The 25921-nt window shown below is 39.4% G+C and overlaps 2 protein-coding genes across 2 annotated transcripts; both read right to left on the bottom strand.

Annotated features, from left to right (window-relative positions):
* Positions 1-813: 813 nt before the first annotated feature.
* On the bottom strand, positions 814-16799 carry SMPDL3A (sphingomyelin phosphodiesterase acid like 3A). Its single transcript, XM_032484805.1, has 8 exons — positions 16434-16799; positions 11499-11712; positions 10448-10592; positions 7290-7386; positions 6382-6551; positions 5737-5917; positions 4278-4402; positions 814-2717 (listed from the first exon to the last, which is right to left on the bottom strand). The coding sequence occupies exons 1-8, from the start codon at positions 16543-16545 to the stop codon at positions 2400-2402; spliced, it is 1362 nt and encodes a 453-aa protein (XP_032340696.1). The 5' UTR covers positions 16546-16799; the 3' UTR covers positions 814-2399.
* A 4951-nt stretch (positions 16800-21750) lies between these two features.
* Positions 21751-25677, bottom strand: FABP7 (fatty acid binding protein 7). Its single transcript, XM_006189570.3, has 4 exons — positions 25498-25677; positions 24769-24941; positions 24019-24120; positions 21751-22127 (listed from the first exon to the last, which is right to left on the bottom strand). Exons 1-4 carry the CDS (start codon positions 25568-25570, stop codon positions 22077-22079), a joined length of 399 nt encoding a protein of 132 aa, XP_006189632.1. The 5' UTR covers positions 25571-25677; the 3' UTR covers positions 21751-22076.
* Between the last annotated feature and the right edge of the window lie 244 nt (positions 25678-25921).

The raw sequence follows: 25921 nt of genomic DNA, 5'->3' as shown, positions 1-25921 counted from the left end.
CTCTTGCTGTGCATATTTGAGAGTTTACTCTTAAGTATGCGCCTAGGACTTAATTGCTAAGCAATAGGGCATGTCATCTTTAACTATACTGTAGAACTGACTCAATGTAATTATTTACAATGATTCAGTTCCTTTGGAGGCTAAAAGTAGCTCCCGTCTTTGGAGTAATAGAGGTTCCAGTAGCCTCCTCCCTGACAACTTTGCTATGAAAGCAAATCTCATAAATTTTATTTAGCAATCAGGTCCTGAAATGGTCACATTACCTATATTTCTAGCCCAGTCCAGTTCCAGCGTTCTTCTTTTGTCATAAAGCTCATCGCATAAAAGGGTCACTCAGGGAAGATGTGACAATATGCTAGAGGTTGGATTCAACTGACCTTTCGAAAGTCTAGAGTGGCAGAATCCTCTCAGGAGTCTGGATACAAGATCAGATGATGTCCTAGGACCAGGCACCACTCAGATTCAGAGCTGCTGAAGTCACTGAGCAGATTCTTTTACTGCACTCATGATGGCAGGTGCCTGTTCACTTTAGCCAATGCATTCATAATATGTGAGAAAATTACTATCATAAATAGAAAAAATTATTAGAATGGGTATTTCCTGGTTTCACCCATAAATCTCTCTACCTACCTAAATCTGTGGCTCTAATTAAGGGCTCTCTCCCATTCTAACATTTACTCCCATTTCTTACTGTCAATGTGTGTCCAAATATTGGAACAAAGCTGGTTTCAAAGTAGCAATTTAAAAAATCTAAACAGAATGTTTGAATTTGCAAAAACACTCTCAATAAACAGAAGCAAGTCAAGATGAGTCTTACTATGGTCATAATAAAATTTATTATATGTTTGAACATAATTGTAAATAAAGCACAACAAATAATTGTAACATATTCTGATTTTTGGATGGAAAAAGTTATTTAACTATATACTGATAACATCCCTAAATGTTACTCAAACTTTAAGATCATTTGTTCCTATTTTAAGGTAAAAGTAAACAGAATTAGAAGCATGAGAATTTTTAAACTGTAGAATCACGTGGGAAGGACCCTAAATGTTCACTGCCTCAAACCCCCAGCAGGAGCAGGGATTTCCCCAGCAGTAATCCTGCAAACCCAAGCATGTTTCCTTCTCACGCCAGGGCTCATCGTCTGAGTCAGCTCATGCCATCTTTGGTTTTCACCATTTAAAAATTTTTCTTTACGTGTGCAAACCTGTTTTCTTAAAACTTCTGTCCAGACACATAAGAATATATAAATGCATGAAGTAGTCATCTGACAATACCAACTTTAAATATAATTGCAGGCAGGATGATTTCTAAAGGATGTGATTATTTTTTATAAGAATAGATTTTTGCTTGGTTTTAGCAAAGTCTCACTTCTAAAACACAACTAATTTATTTTTTAACCTGAATATTTTTTTGAAAAACATTTACCCCATGAACATTTTCAGTTTTTTTAATAATATTTTTTATTTTATAATGTTCACATTCTCTGCCATCTAGAAATCCGTATTCTTTGGTTTCATTAGATGAGATCTTACATCTACAACTCATTTTTTTCACATGAATAAGGAGTCAGTCTCTTCTTTGACTGACCTCAGTCAAGCCGCTGATTGTCTGTCTTCCCTAGCAAGCCCAAGTATTGGGGTGTACAATCTTCTCTGCCCCTAGATCTCTCAACCTCCTCTTCTCTTTCTTCCTTTAATTCTGCCACTTAGGCTAGGAGCAAACAACAGCTTGAGAGAAGCTGTTGAGAAGTAAGCAGCCATGGGAGAACCCTGAGAAGAAATCCATGAAAGGAATGCTTGTTTTCCTTACAATAAGTACAACTCGTGACATTCTCTTCCTTAAAACTCAGCAACACGGAAGAGCACTTCCCTTCACTCACAGTGAGTATATGGCCCGTGATGTCTCCTAGTCTCAGAGACGGCCCTCATGTGACCTTGGTGTTTTCCCAAGAGTACAGATAGTGCACAGACAGTGTCAACTTCATGGTACTTAAACTGTTTGAACCTCAGTTTACACACAAAGTTTCCACAAGAGTGAATTAAAAGGCTGAAAATTAACATATCAAAAATAATTCATTATACTTAGGGAAAAGTAATTTGCTTTATTGTATAAATGACAATTGCAACAAGGGTATAAATTAGATATAATTATATAAACTGGAAGATAAGATATTTACATCCAAACATCATTCTAGTAAGGGGCAGTTTAAATATATTCGATATGATAGAAAAGTAGAATGTTAAAAATATCTACATTTGGATATCGTAAAAAGGCAAAGACAGGAATTCTGCCTGCCTACTCAGTAACTCACAAAAATTTGCCTAACAATTTCCACCAACTGATCTCAGAAACAGAGCAATATTATAATTTCGATGAGTACAGACTATGAAATACTACAGACTGTGCTTTCTATAGTATTGTTTGAGGCAATCTGTGTAGGAAATATAATCAAGATTCATAATTGCACAAATCTGAAGGGCCTTACATCTCCCAACACAAAGCACACTGCTGTCATAACTCACAAAGAAGTAGTTGTAGTATTTCATAAACTGCTTACTGTCTATGACTGTAAATTGTTTAGCTAATCCATACAAACTTTTTGGCTGCAAATCTTCAATGTTGTAGGTCTGGGTCAGCTTATACTCCAGCTTCCAGTTGGATTCTCCCCTTCGATTAGCATCTGTCAGGTTCAAGAAGTACTGCAGCATGTCCTACAGTTAAACAGGGTAACAAAGCCGGGGTCATTGTTTGGCAGGTAAAGTAGAGCAGAGCAAGGAGAGTCCTTATTGGGATTTATCTGACATTCTTCATTTAAAGTGCAGTCATTTTAAAAAGTGAGAATTGCTTTCAAAGAAAGAGAGTCCAATAGAAAATATAATTTTTTTCATTTAAAAGAAAATGAAAGAACATAATAGGGAATAATCCAAACTATACAGAGAGATGTACAAAATAAAAAGCCTTCAACTCACACACCTCAGAAGTAACCACTGCTAACAGCTGTGTATGAATCAGTGGCATGCTGAAGGTGGCTTGTAGCAGCCCGCAAAAACTGATTGTCAAATTTTCAGGAATCTTGGGACTTAGTTGGTACCAGTTTGGCAGCTTGAAATTGGCCATGATGGGAGCATTTATATCATGGAAATTGGCAAACACTACAAATCAAAGTATCTTTTCCCTCTGGTGAACCAATTATTAAACATTTACCAGCACATACCTATTTACTATATTTTTCACTTTTCCAAAAAAGGATATCATATCATACAAACTGTTTCGCACTTTTAAAAATTAGATAGTACTATATCAGGGACTCCTTTCCATGTCAGTGCATATATGCATATGGGTGCGTATACCTGAGTGAGATTCAGATACAAAAACAGGCAAATAATAGTCAGAAAAGAATTCCTTTGGACTATTTTATCAGTCAATTGTTTTATTTCTTCATTTATTCTAATGTTTACAGGATAAACCAGATTTCTCCTGCCTTATCTTTTTTGTAAAAACATGCTTTAGGGAATAACAGAGCTACTTCTTACTAAATCTTTTTAGGAAAAAAGTGCAGTGACATCAATAGACTTTAACTGAGAAATTCTTTTAAAATTATACTTGTTGAAAGGGGCCATACGCAAGCTAAAATGCCTGGCCTTTTGATGCTAAATTGATGTAAAGCATAGAGTCATGTATCAGCTCCAGAGAACTCTTGTCTCAAAGGTCCAACTCAATTTATTTTCTTTGCAAAAAATTTATTTGCCAACATTTATTGAATGCTAACTATGAGCCAAGCATTTAGCCAAGCATTTTGACAAGCACTTGACAAATATTTGTTCATGCATCTTCACAGCAACTCAGTGAACTCAGTAATATTTTAATCCTCGTTTTACAGAGGAATAGACTGGGACACAGGTAAGATCACTCATGAGAGAGACTACATTCTTCATAGCATGTTCTGGAGAAGAGTAATTAATCACAAATAAGGCTTAGTGAAAAGTTTCATATGTATACAAGTCCATAAATAAGGCACTAGCCAATGAAACCCTTAGCTAAATAACTGTGAAGTCCTTAGAAGAACAGAAACAGCTCCCCAAGGGCTAACCTCATAAACCCACACTTAGAAAGGGCTGACATTCCAAATACAAAAAAGAAGAGAGACATTCTGAGATTTCAACACTAAATACAACTCACAGTAGCAGCTCTGAAAAACCTTCAACTCAACAAATGAAAACCAGAAAGATATGCATAAAGATGGAGTTGATTCTAAAACTGTGCCAGCTTACCAATAATTTATAGTCACGAGGCTCATACTGAAATAGTCTGACGCCAGGATTGTTGGTCAGCTTTTCTAAAACATTCCTCCCTGGGGTAACAGCAGGAGCCACAAACAAGGAACTTACTGGACTTCCTGGACAAAACATACATACATAAGCATGTATCTTTTAATAATTAGATTTAACTGTATTACAAATACACAAGTTCTAGACTAACAGATGTAACAGCCAAATGATGTGCGATCCTTGATGGATCCTGATTTGAAACAACAGTAAAGAGAGACTTTTGAGGAGATAGGGACAGTTTTATTATGGAGAGACTGAAAGAATTATTGTTGCTTTTGTTAATGGTATTATGACTATTATCCATATATTTTAGCAATGAATACAGAACACGTAGGGCTGAAATACATTTGGTGTTTGAGATTTACCTTCAAGTACTTTAGAAAAAAAGAATAAAAAATGGATAGATAAAATAAATGTGGCAAAATCTTGAGAGATGTTGTATATAAGTGGTAGTACATGGGGGCTTGCTTCAATATTCTCTCTGCCTTTATACATATTTGAAGTTTTTCGTAATAAAAATATCCAACTGATTACAAGTACACATATATAAAATATGCAAAGCTAGTTGTTCTGTACTCTATCTATAACAATATTCCAATAATTACAAAACAAGAATCAGATGAAAGTGTCACCATGTTTTATACATATCTATTATATAACTAAATTTCTTTGTGAGTGAAAAGGCTGCCAAATGCTGGGAAATAGTCATTTTTACCACGTTTACTTATTCTAGATGAAAAAGGCAAAGCATTTCAAAAATGTTCCCCAGTTACTGAGAGAAAAAAAAAAAAAAACATTGATTTTCCTCCTGGCTGACTACTAAAACTTCAGAACTCTTTTTTGTTAACTCTCGGTTTTCTGCCCTTATGCAGACATGATCTTTAAAAATAGATAAGCATCGTCATATTTAATGCTAGAGCTTCTTCTATTTTTTTTTAATGCTGAGTAGATGACAATGTCGATAAGCACGTAAAAGTAAAAGCTTCATATGCTTTCTTTTAGACCAACAGTAAATTGTGCTTTGCTCTTTAAATTCTGAGAGGTAAAACCTGTCATATCAAAAGAAACTTGAGCCTAGCAAGTAAATAAGAAACAGTGATTTTCTAAACCTGAGAATCTAAAAAGAACGTTTGAGTGAGCTAAGGGTTTCAGAGGCTTTTGTGTTGATGATGATGACTGAATTTGAAGAGACCAAACTCAGTTGCCGGACTGAGAGGAAGAAACTCAGTTGCAGGACTTTGGACAGTTGCCACTCAACCAGCCAAAGTAACTGAGAAAAAGCTGGTGCTGGCAGGTAGAGTCAATAAAACTTTCAATTTACTGGATCAGTAAAAATTAATGGATATTCACTATTTTGCTCTAGAGTCGTGGATTGGAGAGAGGAAAATAGAACGTATATTACCTTTCTTATCCAAAAGAACCATAATGCTATCTCTGTGAGTGTGTCCATAGAATTGCCCTGCAATGATGTTGCTGTATTTCCTAAAAATCTCTATCAATTTCTCATTATAGTATTCTCTCATTGCCGTGATGCTCCTTGAAAAAGGCAGGTACCCCACTGGAACATGAGCTATGATGTACACCTGTAGAGACACAGGGAGGACTGATGAGAATCTTTTTACACATTTATCATAATGAAATGTCATTTAGATACCCAAGACTGAAAGCATGTTAATTAAATTTCAGAAAGTAAATATACCATCTCTCCTATTTATTACCAAAAAAAGATGAAACTATGAAACTATTAATGTCACTACATTTGCTCTTGTCTCATTTAAACTACATGGTTGATGATATCAGATAACTGTGACCTTGCTCACAGCTTTTTTTTTTTAATATCGACAGACACCCATCAATCCTCAAAGCATTAAAAGCAAAACAAATCAAACAAGTAACAACACGAGAGGCAAATCCTAACATGTTTCATGTAAGAACATCTTTACATTTTAATACTTTTATTAATACCTGATCCCCTTTCTCAAGTTTCACAAATACACACGTTTAACCCTCTGTTTATCCCCTGATGATGTTGGTTCATGGCATCTACCTTCTCCTTATTTTGCTGAGAGATGTTCAGGGTATTTTCTAGCCATTTGAGCTGATTTGCTGGGTCAGTCATATTGAGGGTCACAAGATCTGGGCCGTAGTATAAGTTTGTATTGAGACTGATGATCCTAAGGTTCAGATTAGTTGAAACTTTCTGTGAATAAAAGCCACCTATAAAAACAAATTTAAAACACATTCTAGAAAAATACATACATAGGTAAACAGACATTGTAAAGCAAAATCTTAATTAAGGTTTACAAGCCATTCAGGAAGGTTATACTGATTTCTCATCATTTAGTTTGCACATGCATAGGCTGTCACTGGATAAGATTTAACAAACACTTATTGAAAATCTACTATATGCCAGCTCTACATATCAAGGTAACAACAGTTGTACGCAACAGTCACGTGAAAAGATAACTAAATATTTTGGCCCCAGGCAATAAGGTACTGAATTTCATGAAAGAAAGACATCAACTCCTAGGTTATATGTTTGGGGAGTTAAGATGAAAGATATTGTGAAATATGAAATCCAAGAATGGGAACACACAGGGGTCTTGGCAGAGAATACTGAGGAAGACATGGCAGATAAACCAGAGCTGCTACGATCTCAGGTGAGACGAGCCTTGAAGGTGTAACTCCACTCACACTGTGAACCAGTGGCAACAGGGCACCCTGCTGCAGTGGCACTTCCAGAGCTGGCCACCGGGATCTTGGGCCCGCTTTCTTTGGCCCGGGACCACTCACCATCCATGCCGGTCCTCGGTTTTCACGATAGAATCACCAGAAAAACTGGGCAGAGACTCTTCCGAACTGGTACACCCAAACGAACAGTAAAGATCGAAGTCTAAACAACACGAACTGAATAAAAATAGAGACAAAGCAGGGATGAGGCCATCTTTCACTCACCTTCCCTTAGGGTACAAACAGCTTCTTCATCTAGCCATGGCTTCCAGAGGTTTGCTACCGCATTGTACACCTTGCTGGTGACTACAGGTAGTTGATCCTGGCCACAAACAATACAATCCACCATTGAAACTCTGAGGATATATGGATTAATTAATTTAAACATTACTTGAGTGATTACTGCTATGTTAGGCATCTGGAGATGCAGGAATACTAGATAATTTTCAAGGAATGCATAACTTAGGTGGGGAGATGGGGGACAAAATGTAACCAGTCATCTGTAAGACAGTGTGTGAGGTACAACCACAAGGGTTCTGGGAGTGTAGAAGCAAGAGCAAGCCAGTCTGGCCCGCAGACTCTGAGAGGCAGAATGAAAAGAGCATTTGAACCAGAATTTGAATAATTATTTTGTCAAGTTGACAAGACAGAGAACCAAAGCAAAAGCATCATCATCATTATCACTGTCATTATCAAAAACCTACAGTTTTAGCCATTTGTTTACTTTTGGATGGATGCCAAGATAGTGGTACAGTCATATGGAGTCTTAAAATTATATAAACATTACTCTAGACTTTTCTCTCTATTTTAAATATGAAAAACATGAGCACCAGAGAAGTTAGGTTATTTATCTAGGGAGAGCTGGTCAGTCCCAAAGCTGGGTCTAATCCCAGGTCTTTCTACCCTCACTTATACCTCCAGTTATTTATTGCACCATGCTGTCATCCTAATCCTTCTTGTCTGTGACGTGACCACTGCTAAGTAATGGGGTATTATGGGAAGCGATCCATCTGTCAGTTCGGTGGCAGCCGTCTTGCCAGGATAGGAAGACATGAGGACCCTGGCCCAGACTGCTTCCTTGAGTGGCACTGGGAAGAAATCCCTGGGCTGTCCACACAAATATCTTCTTCTGATGTGATGGGTGGGGACTCGTGTCTGTATTTACATTTGTATGTGTATAAATATAGTGTGTAACTACGTTTATATACGTGCTTATGGGGTCTCAATGGAGAAATAGCACACCCAATTTGTTACATGCACCAGAATCCAATCTCAGCTGTATAAGTCTCTAGAATTTGTTGTAGGGCTTTCAAGTTACATTTGACATTCCTGAAACTGCGGTGGAAGGAGGCAGAGATAAAAGTAAAATGAAACAAGTCCTCAGAGGAGTTAGGACACATGGGTCCCATGTCACTGTTTAACGTTACAATAACCGCCCTTCCACGCAGTGAGAGCTGATTATGTGCCAACTAGGAAACTATGCCCTTCCCGTATAGTATCACTAATTCTCCCCCAAACTTCGCAAGGTAGGGATTATTGCTCTTGTTTACTAATGATCAAGGATCAGTATGTGAATTATTATCCAAGCTGCTCAAGCTATTAGCACAAGCAGGGCAGGACAAGTTTTTTAAAATTCTAATGAATGTGACCCTAAACCCCACATGTTTTCCATTACACCAGCCTGCCTGTCACCTAAAGCATATAAAGACAATGTGAGTAACCTCCGACTCCTGGAGACTGTCCATCCCCAAGCCTCTGCCCTGTGTGGTCTAACATCACAGAAGTAACAAAAGCTGACCACCAGTTGAGAGGCCAACCCACAAAGACTCACAGTTTGTTCATCTCAGGATGGGATGCCGAGGCCAAGAAGCCTCTTGAAATTTAAGCTCATCCTAGAGTGCAACTTTTCAAAGCCACCGCATTCGGGTTAGATTAACTGATATAATCAAAACCCTCATTAAGCATCCTTTTGACTTAATATGGAAAAGATATTCTAACACAACAACAACAAAAAAGTAGGCAAAGAAAGGCATAAAAGTAAATACCATGTTCAGGAAATACCGCTATGTTAGTCTGGTAAGAGCAAAGGATGTGTGACAGGATGTTTGTTTAACTGAGCACAAAAGATCCAGGATGTGGGCTCTGTCACTGAGCGACTGTGAGCACTTGAACAAGCAGCTTAACATTTCGGGGTCTCAGTTTTCTCATCTATAAAACGCAGGCCTCTTCTAGGCGAGGGGTCGGCAAACTTTTTCTCTGAAAGGTCCAGTGATAAATACTTTAGGCTTATGAGCCACACAGCCGCTAGGAGGACATGCGGACCCTGGCCCAGACTGCTGCCTTGAGTGGCACAGGGAAGAAACCCCTGGGCTCTCCACACGAGTATCTTCTCCTGATGTGATGGATGGGGGCTCGAGTTTGTATTTATGTGTGTGCGTGTGCGTGTGCGTGTGCGTGTGTGCGTGTGTGTGTGTGTGTTTGTGTGTGATAACTTTCCTACTCCACCGTTACAGTGCACGTGCAGCCACAGCAAAACCAAAAGAACAGCCTTGGCTCTGTTCCAGTAAAACTATTTACAAAACAAGTGTCAGGCCAAACCGATTCTACACTACTATAGCAGGTCCTTGTAACCAGAGCTGGTAACCAATGTGATGCACAGGCTGCTGAATAAACAGCCGCTCTGACAGGTTGAGGCCTGGGCTGTATCAGGCATTAAATATGCTGAACACAGTCCCTGCCTTGAATCACCTCTTGAACATGGGCCTCCCTTTTTGGTTCTTATGATAATTTACTATGTTTTTGTTTTTAATTACAATCTAGCTTAGACCAGAGTATAGGTAGCTTAGTATGTCTAAGAGAAATTCTGAAAAACATAAACATTAGTGTACATTAACCTTTTTTGCTAATCTGATCATGGAAAATGGAAATAAAGTTATTCGAAAGAAAGAAGAAATTGAAGAATACAAAGAATACAAAGGAAAATAAGAATTAACAACCCACCAACTAGGTAATTGGCTTCCGAGAACTCACTATGGACATAACACTTTATCAACTATTAAGTCACCTTCAGGTGGGTGGAGGGTATAAGTCAGTGGTAGAGTGTGTGCTTGGCATGCACAGGGTCTTGGGTTCAATTCCCAGTGCCTCTTCTTAACAGGAAAAACAATTAAATAAAAAATTTAAAAAAAAATTTTTTTTAAAGAGTTACTTTCAAGTCCCCAGAGCACATGTCTTGCCTTCCTTGGTGGTTTAGCATTACGAGCATGCTCTACCTCTATAAGCCACACTCCCACACCCTATCATCAGCTAGTTATCAGCATAATTTTGACACTATTAATGGGGAAAAGCCATTAAGCATTTCTGGAAGTTGGGGTCAAATTTACCTGTGGCCAATAGTCATGATTTCCCAGGGCGGGGAAAACCTGGAGGTTTGGAAAGAGACTCTGGATAGTGGCTGTCATATTAGCAATCACATCTATGACTGTGTCTGTTGAGAGTTCATGCACTGGAACGTGAGGTGGGCTATCCCTGAAAAGCAGAAAGAATCACAGAGAAGAAAATCAGTTTCTAGAAAAAGTCACTAGACTCATGTGTTATACTATCACTGCAGAATTCCACCATAAATCAACAGATGATAGTTAAAGGGGCTGGTAAACTAATCTTCATTGACCTTTGTCCCAAAGAGAGCCCTATTAAAAAAAAAATCTGTGTATTACGAAAGATAAACTGGAAATATCAGCCTATTTCACTGCCTGACTAAAGACTTATAAGAGGCAAAAATGTTTAGTAATTAAAAGCACAAATTCCAGAGCCAAAATGCCTCAAATTCCAGCTTTGCCACTTACTAGCTGCATGCACTTGGGAAAGTTACTTAGATTCTCAGAGTCTTCATTTTGTAATCTTTAAAATGGGAATAATAATAACAATAGTATCTATTGTAAGTTGCAATGCATAAATTAATTTAAATAGTGCCATGGTCAATATTGCAGGTGCAAGAAATATAGACCTCTTTCTTCCCTCTATCATGATGAGTGGAATTAAATATACAACAAGGAGATGATCTTTACAAAACTGCTATCACAAGTTAACTCCCATTGCTGCCTTTTGTTTTCTGGTTATTTAATAAGATCTATTATCTTATTAACAAACGCCTCAAGACACTGACACAAATACGCTGTTTTTGGATTCGTCTCCTAATTAACAGGGTCATATTTCTGGAGCCTGTATTCTAAAAAACAAAACAAAACCAAAAAAATGGGACTCAAAGTTTTTCTTATCTCTAATAATGTTGATTAATTTGACCTAATATTTTTATATCCAAATAATTCTTAACACATAATTAATGTTCTTATGAAATTCAGCATTCTAATGAAGCTTAGGACACTATAAATACATATTGAGTAAATAAATAATGGTGTTTATATAACCACTTACCCTGTCCAGATCATGAAAGATGCTTCTTGTCCTGAATTTTTAATAAAATCAAATGCTGACAAAATAAGGTGATAAGGAGAATCACACAGAACATCTCCAAAAGGGCCCGGATTGGAGGCGTTTGCACCTTTGGATGAAGCGCACACTTTTGTGTGGTCCTCTGTGATGTGGTAAGTAGGGTCTAGGTGTAAGTCAGTCACGTGCCAAAACTGTCCTGTTGATGAGAAACAGAATGGTGTTACATCTACTTCTATTTTGGAATTCCCACATAAATACTTACCATAAGACTAGAAACAGTTGCTCTACCTTGTGACAGAAGAAAGTCTTAGTAATTTAAATGCTCATATGCTCTGAAGTTAAATACAGTCTTTCCCTGTTAGGAGTAAGGATTCCAAGGGCAGTAGGCAGACTTTGCTAGAATTTACTGCTGCCACATATCAGAACTGGTGAGTCAGTGACAGCATGACCTCAACACAGACTACGTAACAAACATAAGTTTGCATAGTGATGTATAAGGAGACATCCTTCTGGGAAGTCAATAATAATAACATATTGTATCTAAATAGCATGTCGCATTCCTTGTAGAGTGTAAGGTCTTAGAATTTATTTACATTCTTGTAGAAAAATAGACTTAGAAATATGATGTGGTTTGTTAGGGTTCCACAGTGAATAATTTCCTAATTTCTTGCAAAGCCTTGCTTTTCAACATTAATGGAAAAAGAATAAAAATCCTTAACCTAGCTTTTGGCCTAAATCAGCAATTGCCAGAGGTTCTTAAAAGCTATTTAATAGAAGAACATCTTCTATCATTACACACATATAACATGTTAATAATATTAAGGGAAGCAGTTTGTTAAAGAGGATGCTTCCATTGGGTTTTCAGGGAGAAGCCGAAGACCCATTTGATAGCACCCCTGCTTGGAAATCATCTTGAGAAAAACTCTTTCATTGAAGGAGACACTAGTAGTAATAATCATAGTAGCATCTCTGTTATTTACTGTGTGCCAGCATTATGATAAGCAATTTAAATATACCACGTCATTTCATTCTCTCTGAAGTAGGAACCATTGTCCTCATTTCAGAGTTGAGAAATTAATGGTGGATCAACTAGGAAATTCGCTCTAGTATATACTGCTTAATAAATGGCAGAGTCCAAATATGAACCCTCATTTTGAAGGACCTTCCAGTTTGCTTACACTTAATATACATACAGCTTCAGTGATTTTACTGCCTTCTCATATGTAATCAATAAATCGTTTTAATATTGAGACTTTTTCACACTTTGATTTTTGAGCTCACTCTGATTATAACTAATTTACAGTCAGAGACACATTAGAACTGATAAAAAGTAGCATGCAAACTTTTACCTGTACAAATGATAAACACTAAGTATGATAAAAAAAATAAGGATGTATGTGAGCAAATACTTAAAACCCAAAGCTGGATAATAAGGTAGAAAATTGAAAGCAGTTAATTTAAGGTGGAAAAAGCATATTATATTTGGGATGTTTCTTCACAACGTTATCATTTTATAACACATTTAAGTTCACAGCTAAGAAGTGATAGACAAAAGATCCAGAACAAAGTAGACATAAAGTAGTCTATATGGTCAATTACTTGATATTCGGTCCCCATTTAAAAACCTTTGCCAAGGTTAATTTACTTTATTCCAGAATGCAGAAAATACTCCAACTTCTATTTCCAGCTTGGACATACTTTACCCAGCCCATAAAGTAGAGTTGACAAATAGCTCAGAATCATCCTGAAGGCTGCCCTTCCTTGGGGTATAAATATATAAACCATATATGAACCACACTGTTATGGTGAAGAGTAGGGGCTCCTGAGTCAGACTGCCTGATTTTGAATCCAAGCTCTGCTTCCCAGTCTAGCTGTGTGATCTTGACTTGTTTCATCTGTAAAATGGAATGATATTGCTGCTGACACCGTGAGGGCTAAGTGCCTCAGCAGAAGTAAGAGCCCAGCATCCAGTGAGCTCAATGTTAGTTAACACTGCTGTCAAGCTTGAATTTGAGATTGAATTTCCTCATTTCCAAGTAATAGCTAAAATGTATCAAGTACTTTCTGTAAGTTTAACATGGTTTCTTGTGCTTTACATGCACTAACTTCTCATCATTTCCATTTCACAGATGAGGAACTGCAGCACAGAGATTAAGTCCAAGTCACATATGCCAGACGCAACAAAGCCAAGAGGGCGAGTCAGGAAATCTGACTCCGGAGCCTACACTGCTCTTGACCACTGTGCACACTGCCTCTCCGTGTTTGCTCACATTCAAATGTCCTTTTGGGAGGAACAAAAAACTCCTTCCGCCTCACTTGCCTCATGTAAAATAGGTTAACAACTACACCTATAGGAGATACTGTGACAAGTAAGGGGCATGAGGTTATTAATGTAATAAATTTTTGTAAACTCAAGCTGGAAACACATTAAGGACGTATTCTTCGGATATAAGCTCATACCTGGATTTACATATCACCAGTGTCTACAATACCTCAGCAGGTCCTCAGCAAACATTGTTTAATTAGGCACGGAGATTCAGGATATCCTTAAGATCACATGGTGACTCAGTAGTAAAAGCTGAACTGGAACCAGTCTCTCCAGACTTGCAGTCTAGAGCTCTTTCCACTACACTGCATTGCTAGACAGACGAGGAGTAATTATTCAGATGCACTGAAGGGTGTCTTTAAATGGAAGGCAGGAACGGAGCCTTGGCAGGATCTTAACCTGGGATTTATGAATAATGAACCTCTGGAGGCCTCACCTCCCACCTCTAATGAAATTGTACACAAAGTGGTGTGTGTGTGTGTGTGTGTGTGTCTCCAAGGCCATAGACCGGCCTGCGGAAGAGCCCACACTCCAATTCAGATTCTCTGGTTTTCAGTCCAAAGCTCTTTTCACTGCACAGCAATTACTTTCTTGTTCTGAAAATAATCTTTGAAAAGATTTCCAAAAATATATGTTTGCATGTGTGTGCGTGTTGTCAACATATCTCAAATAAATTTTTATAATAAATGCTCAAAAAAATTTATAATTTATGAAAGTTTTTTATTTATCCTAAAGAATCTAGTAAGTCACAATTCAGATGTTTGGACATACGGTTGTTGTTTAAAATAGGTGTTTTTGTTTATTTGTTTATAATGTCAGTTCCTACCAAATACTCCAGCAGGTCCTGATTTACCAAAACTAAAGAACTGTGGCCAAACATAGCCAGGTAAAGTGTCGCTGGGCTGTTGTCCTCTGACTACTGGGACTCGACAGAAAGCTGAGACTGGGAATTTGCACACAAACACAGATACACACATACACACACAGAGTAAGCAGAGGCTAGTCATGGTGGGTGTTGTAAAGAAGTCCAAGTATTTGGAGTGGGGCCAGGGGGTGAGAGACGGTCACATCATCAAGCAGAAAACATGGAAACTAATATATCCAGTGTGAACCTGCTAAGTGGACGCTTCAGCAGGTCTGTGAGCTGCAGTTACCCCTCTCCCTCCCACTTCCCCTGTCACTGCACTGCTTCCCCACCAAAACAGGGAGATGTGAAGCTGAGATTCACTAGACCCCCAGGAAGTTGTCCTTGAGGACTTCAGCAATTAGATCCTTAAAACCAAAACATGAATTTGTCATTGGTTAGTCTCCTGCAACTGGGACATTTTATCTCAAAATCCTGAATAGGCATGCAATTAAAGAAACTCCCCTTCAGCTTGAATGAAACCAAAAACCAGCATGCATCAGTACTGGGGTACAACTTGTTATGACTGACAGTTGGGATTTACACCTCTTGCTTTCCACTGCCTGACAGCTGAGTCATGAGGACTTGGCTCTTGGACAAAGAGGAGGCTTTTTTTTTTTTTTTCCCCCGGAGCATTTCCGAAGTTGTACGAGAGAGTTAAGAGTGACAGATAAGAGAGGAGGTTTCAGCACTAAGCACCGGGCTGCTTCAGAGACAGCTGTGCCCAAACAGAACACAGCTCCACCGATCTAATCCCCTCAGATAACAGAGCAGTTATATTTAAAGAGAGTCAGGGAGGTAGGGGCACCTTGACCTTTGACACTGAAGCCTCAGACGGCATCATACAGTCTATCATCTGACGCTTATCTGTTCTGGACCAAACTCTTGCATCTATCCAGAATCACCTGGAGGATTTGTTGAACAGGTTATGGGGCCCCCAGTTCTCGGAGTTTCGTTTTGGCAGGCCTGGGGTGGGGCTGAAAACTTGCATTTTTAACACTTTTAGGTGACGCTGAAGCTCCCTGTCCAGTCCGGGCCTTGACTTTGAGAACCATTGCTGTGACAGCTGGGAATAAACAAAATCAGCCTTGCCCGCGGGGAGCTAAGGCGAAATGAAGGCCCCGCGAGTTCCAAAGCACCGAAAATGGGACCGTGCTCTCGTTGGAGGAGTCAAAGAAAAGGCCACCAAACTCGGGGAGCAGGACAGAAGATACTCTGAGTCCCACTGAAATTTACACTCCTGAGAAGCCCAAACTCGGCAGCTCCTCCGCTCTGGGCAGATTCGGAGCCTCTGAGAAGGTGAGACATTCAACCCCCAAGATTTTTTTTTTTTTTTCCTTAAGACACGCCGTTTGTCCTCCCTTCCCGGGGTGCAAAACACACCCAAAGGCACAAAGTGAAAACAACTGTACGGGAGGAGGAACCGGCTGCCGCCCCCCTTGCAACGCCCCCCGCTCCCCATGGCGGGACCGTCCGCTAGCCAGCCCTGACCTCCCCGCCAGGTCGAGTTGGCGCTGTCGTCCCCCGTCGCCCTCGCCCTCCCCGCGGCCAGCAGCCAGAGTCACAGCCTCCCGCGCGCAGCCTCCCGGACGCGCCGCCGCCCCCGCGCACTGGCCCCGACTTCGCTCAGGCGCCGCAGCCGGCGCTCCCGGGCAGCTCGGGCAGGGGACGGGGGCGGACGACTCACCCACCGCCGCAGGGGGACTCCCGCGGCCAGCGGGAGCCAGGGGCAGCCCGAGACTGGGCCGACCGTGCCAGGCGGCCAGCAGGCAGCAGAGGAGCGTGCCCAGCAGCGCCATCGCGGGCCGCGGCCGAGGGCCTGGGAGCCTCTGCTCGTCCCACGGCTCCACACGGACGTCGGGTCCGGGGCCGGGGAGGAGGTGGAAGACCTCTTCGGGTGTAGACGCCCAGCGGTCACGTGCGAGGGCAGATTCCGCAACGAGTCGGTTCACTGGACCTTTCGCAGCTGTTTAAAGATTATCTGTATTTTAGTTTCTTAGCGTCAGTGACTGCCCTGAGGAGGAATGTGCTTGGGGCCACCTGGCACAGACCATCTTGCCTAAATGCCACCTGGCTCTAAGTGCGTGGGGCTTCTCCGCGGAAGTGATGCAGAAAACCTCGAAGTGTCTTGATCTGGGCGAGATGAGCAGAGGTTTTGGAAAGTATACTGTATCTCAGAGTGTGGTCCTCGGAACAGCATTGTCAGCACTACCCGGAAGGTCTAATTAAAAATGAACATTTCCAGGCCCACCCCAGACCTATTAAGCCACTAGCTCTATGGGTGAAGTCCAGTCCTTTGCTAAAGCTGTTAGAGCAGGCAGATAGCTAGATATGAGCTGAGAAAGGGGTACACAGACCAAATGGCACGAATTGGGCAGAAAGGAGGGGCACAAGCCAAATGCAGGAAACCACACGTCATGTAAGCAGTAGGGGTCCCTGGACAGAGAAAGAAAAGCAGGAACCTTTGGACTGACAAGGGGCTACCCACATCTTTTGGGGTGAAGAGTGGCCTGGAGACCAACAAAGAAAGGTGAGAAAAGTCAGGAATTTCCAGGGTCCGAAAGTAACCTTTTGCTTATTATGCCCTCATTTCAATAAAATTAGCCTTGCAGATCAGAAGTACCCATCATGCACCGACGCCATGACCCTTCTGATCCAGACTAAGGACTAAATTTCCCTCCTCCCTTTGGGAAGGTGGAGTTGGGATGATAATCAGGGAATGCAACCCCAAACCCTTCCCTCCCCAATGAATATTCTGCCCATTCATTTTTACACCCTATGTAACTAACTTGCCAAAGAAAACTCAGGGCAGCCACTCACCTGAACCTGCCAGCTCTCCCCTTGAGAGTGTACTGTCCGTCCGTTAATAAATTCTTACTTTACTTTTTTAACCACTGAGTCTTGTTTCTGAATTCTTTCTGGGACGGGACAAGAACTTGGAACACGGGTTCAGCTACCAGCAACAAAGCAATGGTAATGTTTGAGAACCACTCCTCAAAGACACTAGGTTTCAGTCTTTTGTTTGTTAGGGCTTTCTTTTTTGTTTGTATTTGCAGCTGAGTTAGAACAATGTCTCAGGACCTTGTTCTGTGCATTCTAGAGGGACACTAAAATCACATATAGAACTGCTGGATTTTACTCTTCAAGGAATTCTTGAAAATACTCAGTCTGACAAAGAAACCAAGATCCTCAAGTTTTCTTGGGTTCAGTGTTCTATTATCACCATTTACGAGAACGCCAACCTCTTTAAGATACGGAAGCATGTAGTTTAAATTTATAGGTCGTGGAATTCCTTTGAAGAAGAAAAACCCCTCCAGAATTACTAACCTCGTGAAAGATGTTATAAAGTGTATTTGTTTCCCAACAGAGGAAACTTTATTTTGTATTCTGTGTAATTTAAAGTGTCTCATGAAAAGGGCTCTGAAATGGGAATCAGGGCGCCTCCATTTTCTGTTTCATGTCCTGCCAGCGCTGTTCAAGTCCTGCCTCAGCTTTAGGATGATTCAACAGCTTTTGGAGAACCAAAGTCCTTTCCAATTGTAGGAAGATATGGCCCTTGGAGTTTCTCAGTTCACAACCTCAAGAGTGTGGAGGGAAACAGGGCAGGAAAAAACATGGAAAAATGGATGTGAGAAAACAACTTTAAGAACAGCAAAATAACTTGTGTGTTTCTTGGACAAACATTTTGAAAGACAGAAAAAGGATTTTTTTTAATTGTAAAAATAGCAATTTCCACTCTTCTTCTTCCTCCAATTTCCAATACGCTTTTCTGGAAGTAAATTAGTTGTGAAATAATTTTTCAGTAAGTAAGCATAAAATGTGGCATACACATTTTGAAATCTAAGACATGTTTGCAGTTGTCAAAAGGCAATATATGAACTAATAAGTTGGAACAAAATCCTCCCTTCTACTCCCTCTACATTCTCTTGTTTCCCTTTATACCTCTCTCTAAGAAGCACAAAGCTATGGTTCCTTAACATCTCTGAGTGTACACCTCATGCCTGGGCATGTATTTGTAGGTCCCCATGTTCCCGGTGTAGGTAGAATTTGTTGTGAGGGTGTGTATCTGGGTGGGGGCAGCACCTGTGACAAGGTGGAAACTGCTTCTTACTCATTGTCAGGGGTCCATGATTGAATTTCACGTGACAGCCTTTAGCATAGATATTATCCATGAGATCTTAGAATTTCAGAGATGTCTTTCAGGGCCTGTTGGTCAAATTGCCTTTGAGCTTGATAATTTTTTCCTTTTTAACTGTGTTAGAAAACAAAAGGGCGAGGGAGGAGGATATAGCTCAGGTGGAGTGCTTGCTTAGCATGCAGGAGATACAGGAGATCCTGGGTTCAGTCCCCAGTATCTCCACTAAAAAATGGATAAACCTAATTACTTCCCTCCAAACAAACAAAACCAAAAAAACCTCCCAAGGGAAAAAAAAAAAAAAAAAAAACAAAGAGAGCAAACCAGAAAAGTTAGTACATTGACAGTTTACTGTATGAGACAGAATGCAGCTTGAAGGGCAGTGATTTGGAACTACCTTGTAAGCATTTAGGAAACAAAAATATCTGTTAGTTTTCTTCCCAGAAAAATGCTTTGGTCCACCACTGCAACCCTTGATCCTTTAACCTAGTGTAACTTTGCTTCCCATTTAGGCCATCCCAAAACCTTTCCATTTTTCACTCTGTGAGACAGTTATTATGCAAATTAATGCCAAGATGTAATCTGACCTAATTACAATGAGCTGAAGCTGAATCTCTATCCTTGCCCATGTATCTTTGAGAATAGAGAGGCCAGAAGCCATGCTTCTACTAGGGCATAGGCTGAAATCACCAAGAGAAAGCAGTCTTCCTCCCGAAGCAGAGAGGAAGGCTTTTACAGCAATTGGAGCGAACACCCTCTCCACATTTTGTTTCATGCTTTTAAAGACAAAGGGAAACTCTTTGATAGTCATGGTAACCTGAGCCAGACAATCTTATCTTGACGTTCAGTAATAATTGTACTTTCATATGTTAAGTCCTATAGCTGAAACAGAGCAGGACCCTGTGGGATCCTCCCTGGTACAAATCCTTCCCCTGTCCCCCATTTCTTGTTTGTAGGAAATAGGGTTCACGCAACCTCCTTGACCCTCCCTGAGTTCCAAAGGGCAGATTGAAACATTTGTTAATCAGAGAAAGGAGGGAATGCAGAATAAGGAAGGAACAGTCAAGAAACAGTAGTACAACCTTGGGGCAGAGCTCTGGTTCCTCCTCAAGGAATATACATAAAAATACCTTTGAGTTCTTCTGCAGAAATTAGGGCCCCCACCCAGGTGGAGGATGGTAATTTCACGCTGAGCAAAAGATTCCTGGAGCACCACCCTGTTACCTCCCAACCAACCAATTAGAAGAAAGTCAAACACCCTGAAGCTCTCACTCCAAGTTTTGCCTATAAAAACTTTTCTCCGAAACCATCTGGGAGTTGGCATTTTTTTCCAGCATGAGCCACTCTTCTTCCTTGCTTGGCCCTGCAATAAAACTTTCTCTGCTCCAAACTCCAACGTTTGGGTTTGTTTGGCTTCACTGTGCATCGGGCTCATGGAACTTTTGTTTGGTAACATAGCTACACTTGAGGTATTTCTACTCATTATTCTAGTAAAGTAAGACAATAGTCAGGTAATAGTATCATTGTGGTGAATTGTGAAAGTTAAAGGAAGTTTTCTCATACATATATCTGTAAGCTAATTGGACCTTGAATTAACTTATAGAAACTTACTGAAAATACTGGGTTGATTAAAAATGAATATTGCGTATTTGTTCTGAAAAATATTTACTCTTTCCCCATCTCACCCCCCACCCCCAACCCCTCATAGAGGTTGGCAGAGGAGAGTTTCCCTAAGGAATGATTCAGGGAAAATAAAATCTTGTATTTTTGTGTCAGAAGAATATTTATCTGAAATATGATTTTTTTCAGAGGAAATAAAGGGGGAAATTGCAAGGTTTGCAGCTTTCAGTATTACTTACTAGTCAAGAGAACTTGGCCATGTGAGTCTAATTTTCAATTTCCTAGTGGGTAAAGTAAAAATAATAATTTCTGCTTTCTGTGCTTCACACTGTGGGTTTGAGAAAAATGTATAAAAAGTGTGTTGTAAACAATGGAATGCAAAATAACATTTTGTTTGCACTTCACAAATGCAAACCTTAGCCACTTACAAACAGATATTTACTTTCCTTTGATCACTGGATTCCAACAACTGCCCCCCACCCCAACCTGACCCCACCACCAACACACACAAACACATACAAAGTAATTCAAATGCCTTTAGGCAGCTCTGCACACTCCATTTTAGCATTTTTTAATGACTTAGTTCTCCTCCATGTACTTGTCTGGAGACACATCTTTATAGTTCAGATTAAAATTCACTCCCTTTTCCTATCTACCTTTCAACAAGAAATTTGAATTACATGACATTTTGATTACATGAGGTTTTGATTATATTTACCTTTTAATAAGACATTTTCGTGTGTATCAGTTTGTTTCTTCAGACTACATGTTTCTTTTCTTTTAATAGATTTTTTTTTTAATTTGGGTTTTTTTTTTTTTTTGAGGGGGAAGGGAAGGTAATTAGGCTTTTATTTATTTATTTATTTATTTATTTTTTAATTACAATGTTAGAGATTGAACCCAGGACCTTGTGCATGCTAAGCACACACTCTGCCACTGAGCTATACCCTCCCCACAAGCTACTTGTTTCTAATACCGAGAGGTCCTCTGTGCAGCCCAGTTCACCATAACAAAGCTCTTTTGGATCCAGCCAAATGAATTTCGTCATCACAAACTCTGTATGGAAGTATCAGGCAGAACTGTGGCATTTCCACATTTCCCTATGCTTCTGCTTATTTTTAAAATTATTATTATAAACAAAGTGCTAACTTTTCCCAGCCTAACTTTCTGCCATTAAAAAAGGCTAATTTATCTAAAACTCTCTAAGATACAATTCCCAGCCAGATTAGTGATATTAAAAACAACAAAATTTTTCATGGGTATACATTTTTATTCCAATTTGATTTGCTTTCCAATGAAAATTATAGAATGTATTCACTTCTTTATTTTTTTAAACAAGTAACTTAAAACTTTAATGTGAAATTATAAAATGTGATAAATGTGCAGATCAAAATTGGTTTTGATGGCTTGCAGTAACAGGTTTTTAAAACAAGTTTTTAAATCATCATTGTCCACCTCCATGCCAGGGATAACCTTCTAATCAGAGATCAGCCGGGCTGGAATAGCAGTGTGGTACTGAGATTTGAGTGAACAGAAACATTATAGAACTTCTCCAGTCCCAGATCAGGAAGCTTTCTATGCCTTCTCATAGTGGCGAACAGCAACCACATCGCCAAAAGTAAGAGTCTGAAAGATTCAAAAGATAACCAAATCTTTTTACACAGGCACATTGGTAGCTGAAAAATTAGAAGATTATCATACATATGATTTAAGTATTATGCAAAAGAATAATGGAACTTACAAATATTAAATGCTGCATAAGCTCTTCATTTTTTAAAAAGAAAAGAAACTCTTACATTTATTGAGTGATTAACATGTATACATAGTTCATATCTCTAAAAGGAAATAAATAAAAAACCAAGAGTAAGTATCTAGATTCAGGTTGAAAGAATTCTTTTTGCTTTATATTATCAGGGTTATTGGGGCAAATTAGCTATCTGCTTTAAGATATGAAATTTTATAGTAGATTTTCATAACAGCTTTCAATTCGTGACCTCGATACAGATTGAAGATTTTTCAGAAAATTCAGATCATTTGTGCAAATAGTGTTTGGAATGACTTGTTCCAAAATCAGCAGGAAAAGGTAAATGAACAAATGTTCTCATTTCTTTGACTGTCTTGCTTTTTAGCCCATGTGAACCTTGGTGGTTACATGGGTATAATGTGCAACAGGGGCTCTTATGTCAAATCCAACTGGAAGAATTGCTATAAAACCTCTTTACAAAATTTAGGAGTTCTTTAGTGTTCATCATTTTCATGCAGTCATGTGATTTTCAAGATTGTGCCCTTGTCATCCATTACTTTCATTTCCTTTTTTGAACTCAGTCTTGCCTGATCACAGTCATTCATGCCAAAGCTGAGCTATCCAATTTTCTGTGTTCAGGAAAAAAATGAAGATAAAAGCATAAAGAAGAATTTTAGATTGAATCCTTTATAAATGATTTTTTTTATAATCACTGCAGGAAAATGTGGGCAAATATTGGTTAACATGAAAGGAAAACTGTCTCTCTGCTGCCCACCCCAACTTCCATCCAAGAAAAGAAACATGACTATGTATGTCCTCTAATTCAACCCAACAGCTCTGACTGCTGTGGTCAAGGGAAGAAGTAAACAAATGTCAATTATCTTCAGTAACAAAAACAAAAAACCCTTTCTGCTATTATCTTAGAAGGAATATATGAAGCAACCCCCCCCCCAAAAAAACTACTTGAATTGACTACTTCAGCATTATCAAAATTGGCATTGCATTATGCAGTTCACAAAAAAGTGTCTGGAGTGCTAGATTAAGACATAACATTTTTTCCAGTTTTCCAGATGCTGCTCCATCATCAGTGAAATTATTTGTAAATTACTTTCTATGTTGTAATTTTTACATGACCATCCAATACTGAACAGACATGTTCTATAGGCATTTATGCATGAAAAAGAAAGACTAGAATAGAAGAAAGTCATATCAAAATGGTTCTCACAGAGGGGAAATTGGAAACGATTTTTCTATTTTTGTTACACTTTTCTGTTATATTCTAAATTATCTGCACTGAACTTGTATGAACTTTATAAACTAAAATATAAAATGTTTAAAGATCTCTTATTTATTACAGGAGCTATAAAGTAATTTTTCTGAGATTCAGCAAATCCATGATATAGTAATATCATCTTTATATATTTTCATGATGATTGGTTTTATATTTAGGTTTCATTTGAGGATTGACATCTACAGTAATCCAACAGAAATTGTTCTTTTGACGCAATTCTAGCTAAATAAATGGCAACTTTTTAAAACAACACTTAAGTAGAATTTTTTTCCCTTTTTCTATCATTAAAGAAGCGAGTGGAGGAAACAATTAGTGAAGATATTTTTTATTTCTTCTGTTTTAAACGTGATTCAAGGAACTGCTGGTGACTTGGTGTTATTAAAGAAGGAAGGATGGAAGAAAAGGAGAGAGGGAGGGACAGGGAAGAAGATGAGAAATGGGGGGAGGCAAGGAGGAAGAAAGGTAGGATTGCTCTTACTCACCATGACCATTTTGCCATCCTTAATCTCTCTCACAAAATTTGTTTCTTTGCCATCCCATTTCTGCACATGAACAAGTCTGTCTCCATCCAGACTAACAACAGACTGGGACCAACAACAAAATGAAGAATATAGCAATAGGAACAGATCAGATTTCTGTTATGGAAATCAAATTAATTGATTTTGATAGGAGTAATATAATTAAATAAATAGTGATCAACAAATTATCAACATTAGTACCATTTCCTCTGTTGCTTCCAGAGTCATTATTATGAAAACTGTAGTAATTCACAATTTAATTGAAATGTATACATCTAGATGCAAAAATGTATGTATCAGAAATAAAAAAAAATCCTGAACTAACACTTTCTAACTAATTGCTCTACTCCTTTAAACAGAGACTTAGAATGAGGCAAGCTACTGATTTAGTCAATCTGAGGCAAAAGAGAGATTAAACAAAATACAACCTGCCTTGCACCTGAAACTGTTAAATCCTTTCTGAAATACAAGTTGATATAAAATGAGAAAAACATATGGTAAACAAATAGACTCAAGATTTGACCTATAGCAAGTGTCCACTGTTCGTAGTACAAACTATGCACACTAGAATGCAAAACTAACCCTGGGTCCTTCTCTCTGAAGTGAAATACAGAGAACATTTTCCACTTCCCATCATCTAGGAAAAAAGAAGCCTTGGGAATCTCTTTTTTATTCCCTCCTTCCCATCCCCATCCTACAAGAGTGGCTCCTTACCTTACAGTTCCTGTCGTCTGCAGTGGTTTCATCAAACTCTTCTCCCAGATGGAAACTAATCTCTGTGTTCTTGAATGTGCTTTGGGTCCTGATCACCACTTTGTCACCCTCCTGACTGATGATCACTGTTGGTTTAGTCACATTTCCCACCTGCCTAGTGGCAAAACCCACACCTAAAACAGCAAAAGGAAGCAATACAGTCAGCTGCAACTTCCCAAATAGCTCGCAAAGCAGGAATCTACTTTCCTATCTATTTGCTTGTTAGTTTATGGAGGTACTGAGGATTGAACCTAGGACCCCGTGCATGTTAAGCACACTGAGCTATACCCCCAGCCCCTACTTTCCCATTCTGGAATCCATGTCCTTAAGTGTAAGTTTCATTAGAGTATGTTTAGCCCATTAATCATGCAAGACAACTACTGAGCTATAATAGTAAGTGGATGGTTATTTGGGTGGATAAATAAGTAGATGCTGGAGAAAAATCAGAAAAGGCTTAGAAGGTTCCCATCCTTCACAAAATATCAAATGCTCCGTTATTTGGCCCTAGGCAAGAAAGCAGGAAAATGCCACATTCAAAAATTCATTCCGTGGCAAATACACAACCTAGCAGCCGATTATGACAATGTGATCTGTCTTTGTCTCTTGCTAATCTGATGGGTGAGAAGAGGAATCTACAAGTATTTGAAGGTGCAGGTTAGGAAGAGAACAGCACATCTTATTTTTACCTACCTAGAGCCTTCATGTACTCATCAAAGTTCTGACTGTCCGTCAGCTTCCAGGTAGCACAGAAAGCCTCCACCATCCTTGCCCCTTTCCCGTTAGCTTCAGAAACAGGTAAGAGAGGCAGAGGCAAGGATCTTGCCAGTGCAATTCGGAAGATCCCTTTGCACCTCACAGCAGCTCCCGCCTTCTTATTTAGAAAAGAGGCGGGCAGAAAGCCAGGGATTTGAATTGCGAACCCACCCCTCCAGTGCCCCTCTTTCCTGGAGGCTGCTGCAGGGGCAGGGGATGGGAAGGGGGGCTCGAGCGAGGTTCCAATCCTCTTTGTGATTGGCTCAGGCCACTGGGTTAGCAGAGTAGGTCGAGTTCCTCCCAATCCTCACGCTGCAGCCCTTCTGCCTGAGAAATCTGTGCAAAGACTCAATGCGGCTGG

Source organism: Camelus ferus, chromosome 8 (assembly GCF_009834535.1).
Source record: "Camelus ferus isolate YT-003-E chromosome 8, BCGSAC_Cfer_1.0, whole genome shotgun sequence".
NCBI lineage: Eukaryota > Metazoa > Chordata > Mammalia > Artiodactyla > Camelidae > Camelus > Camelus ferus.
This window is presented reverse-complemented; position numbering and strand designations above follow the sequence as displayed.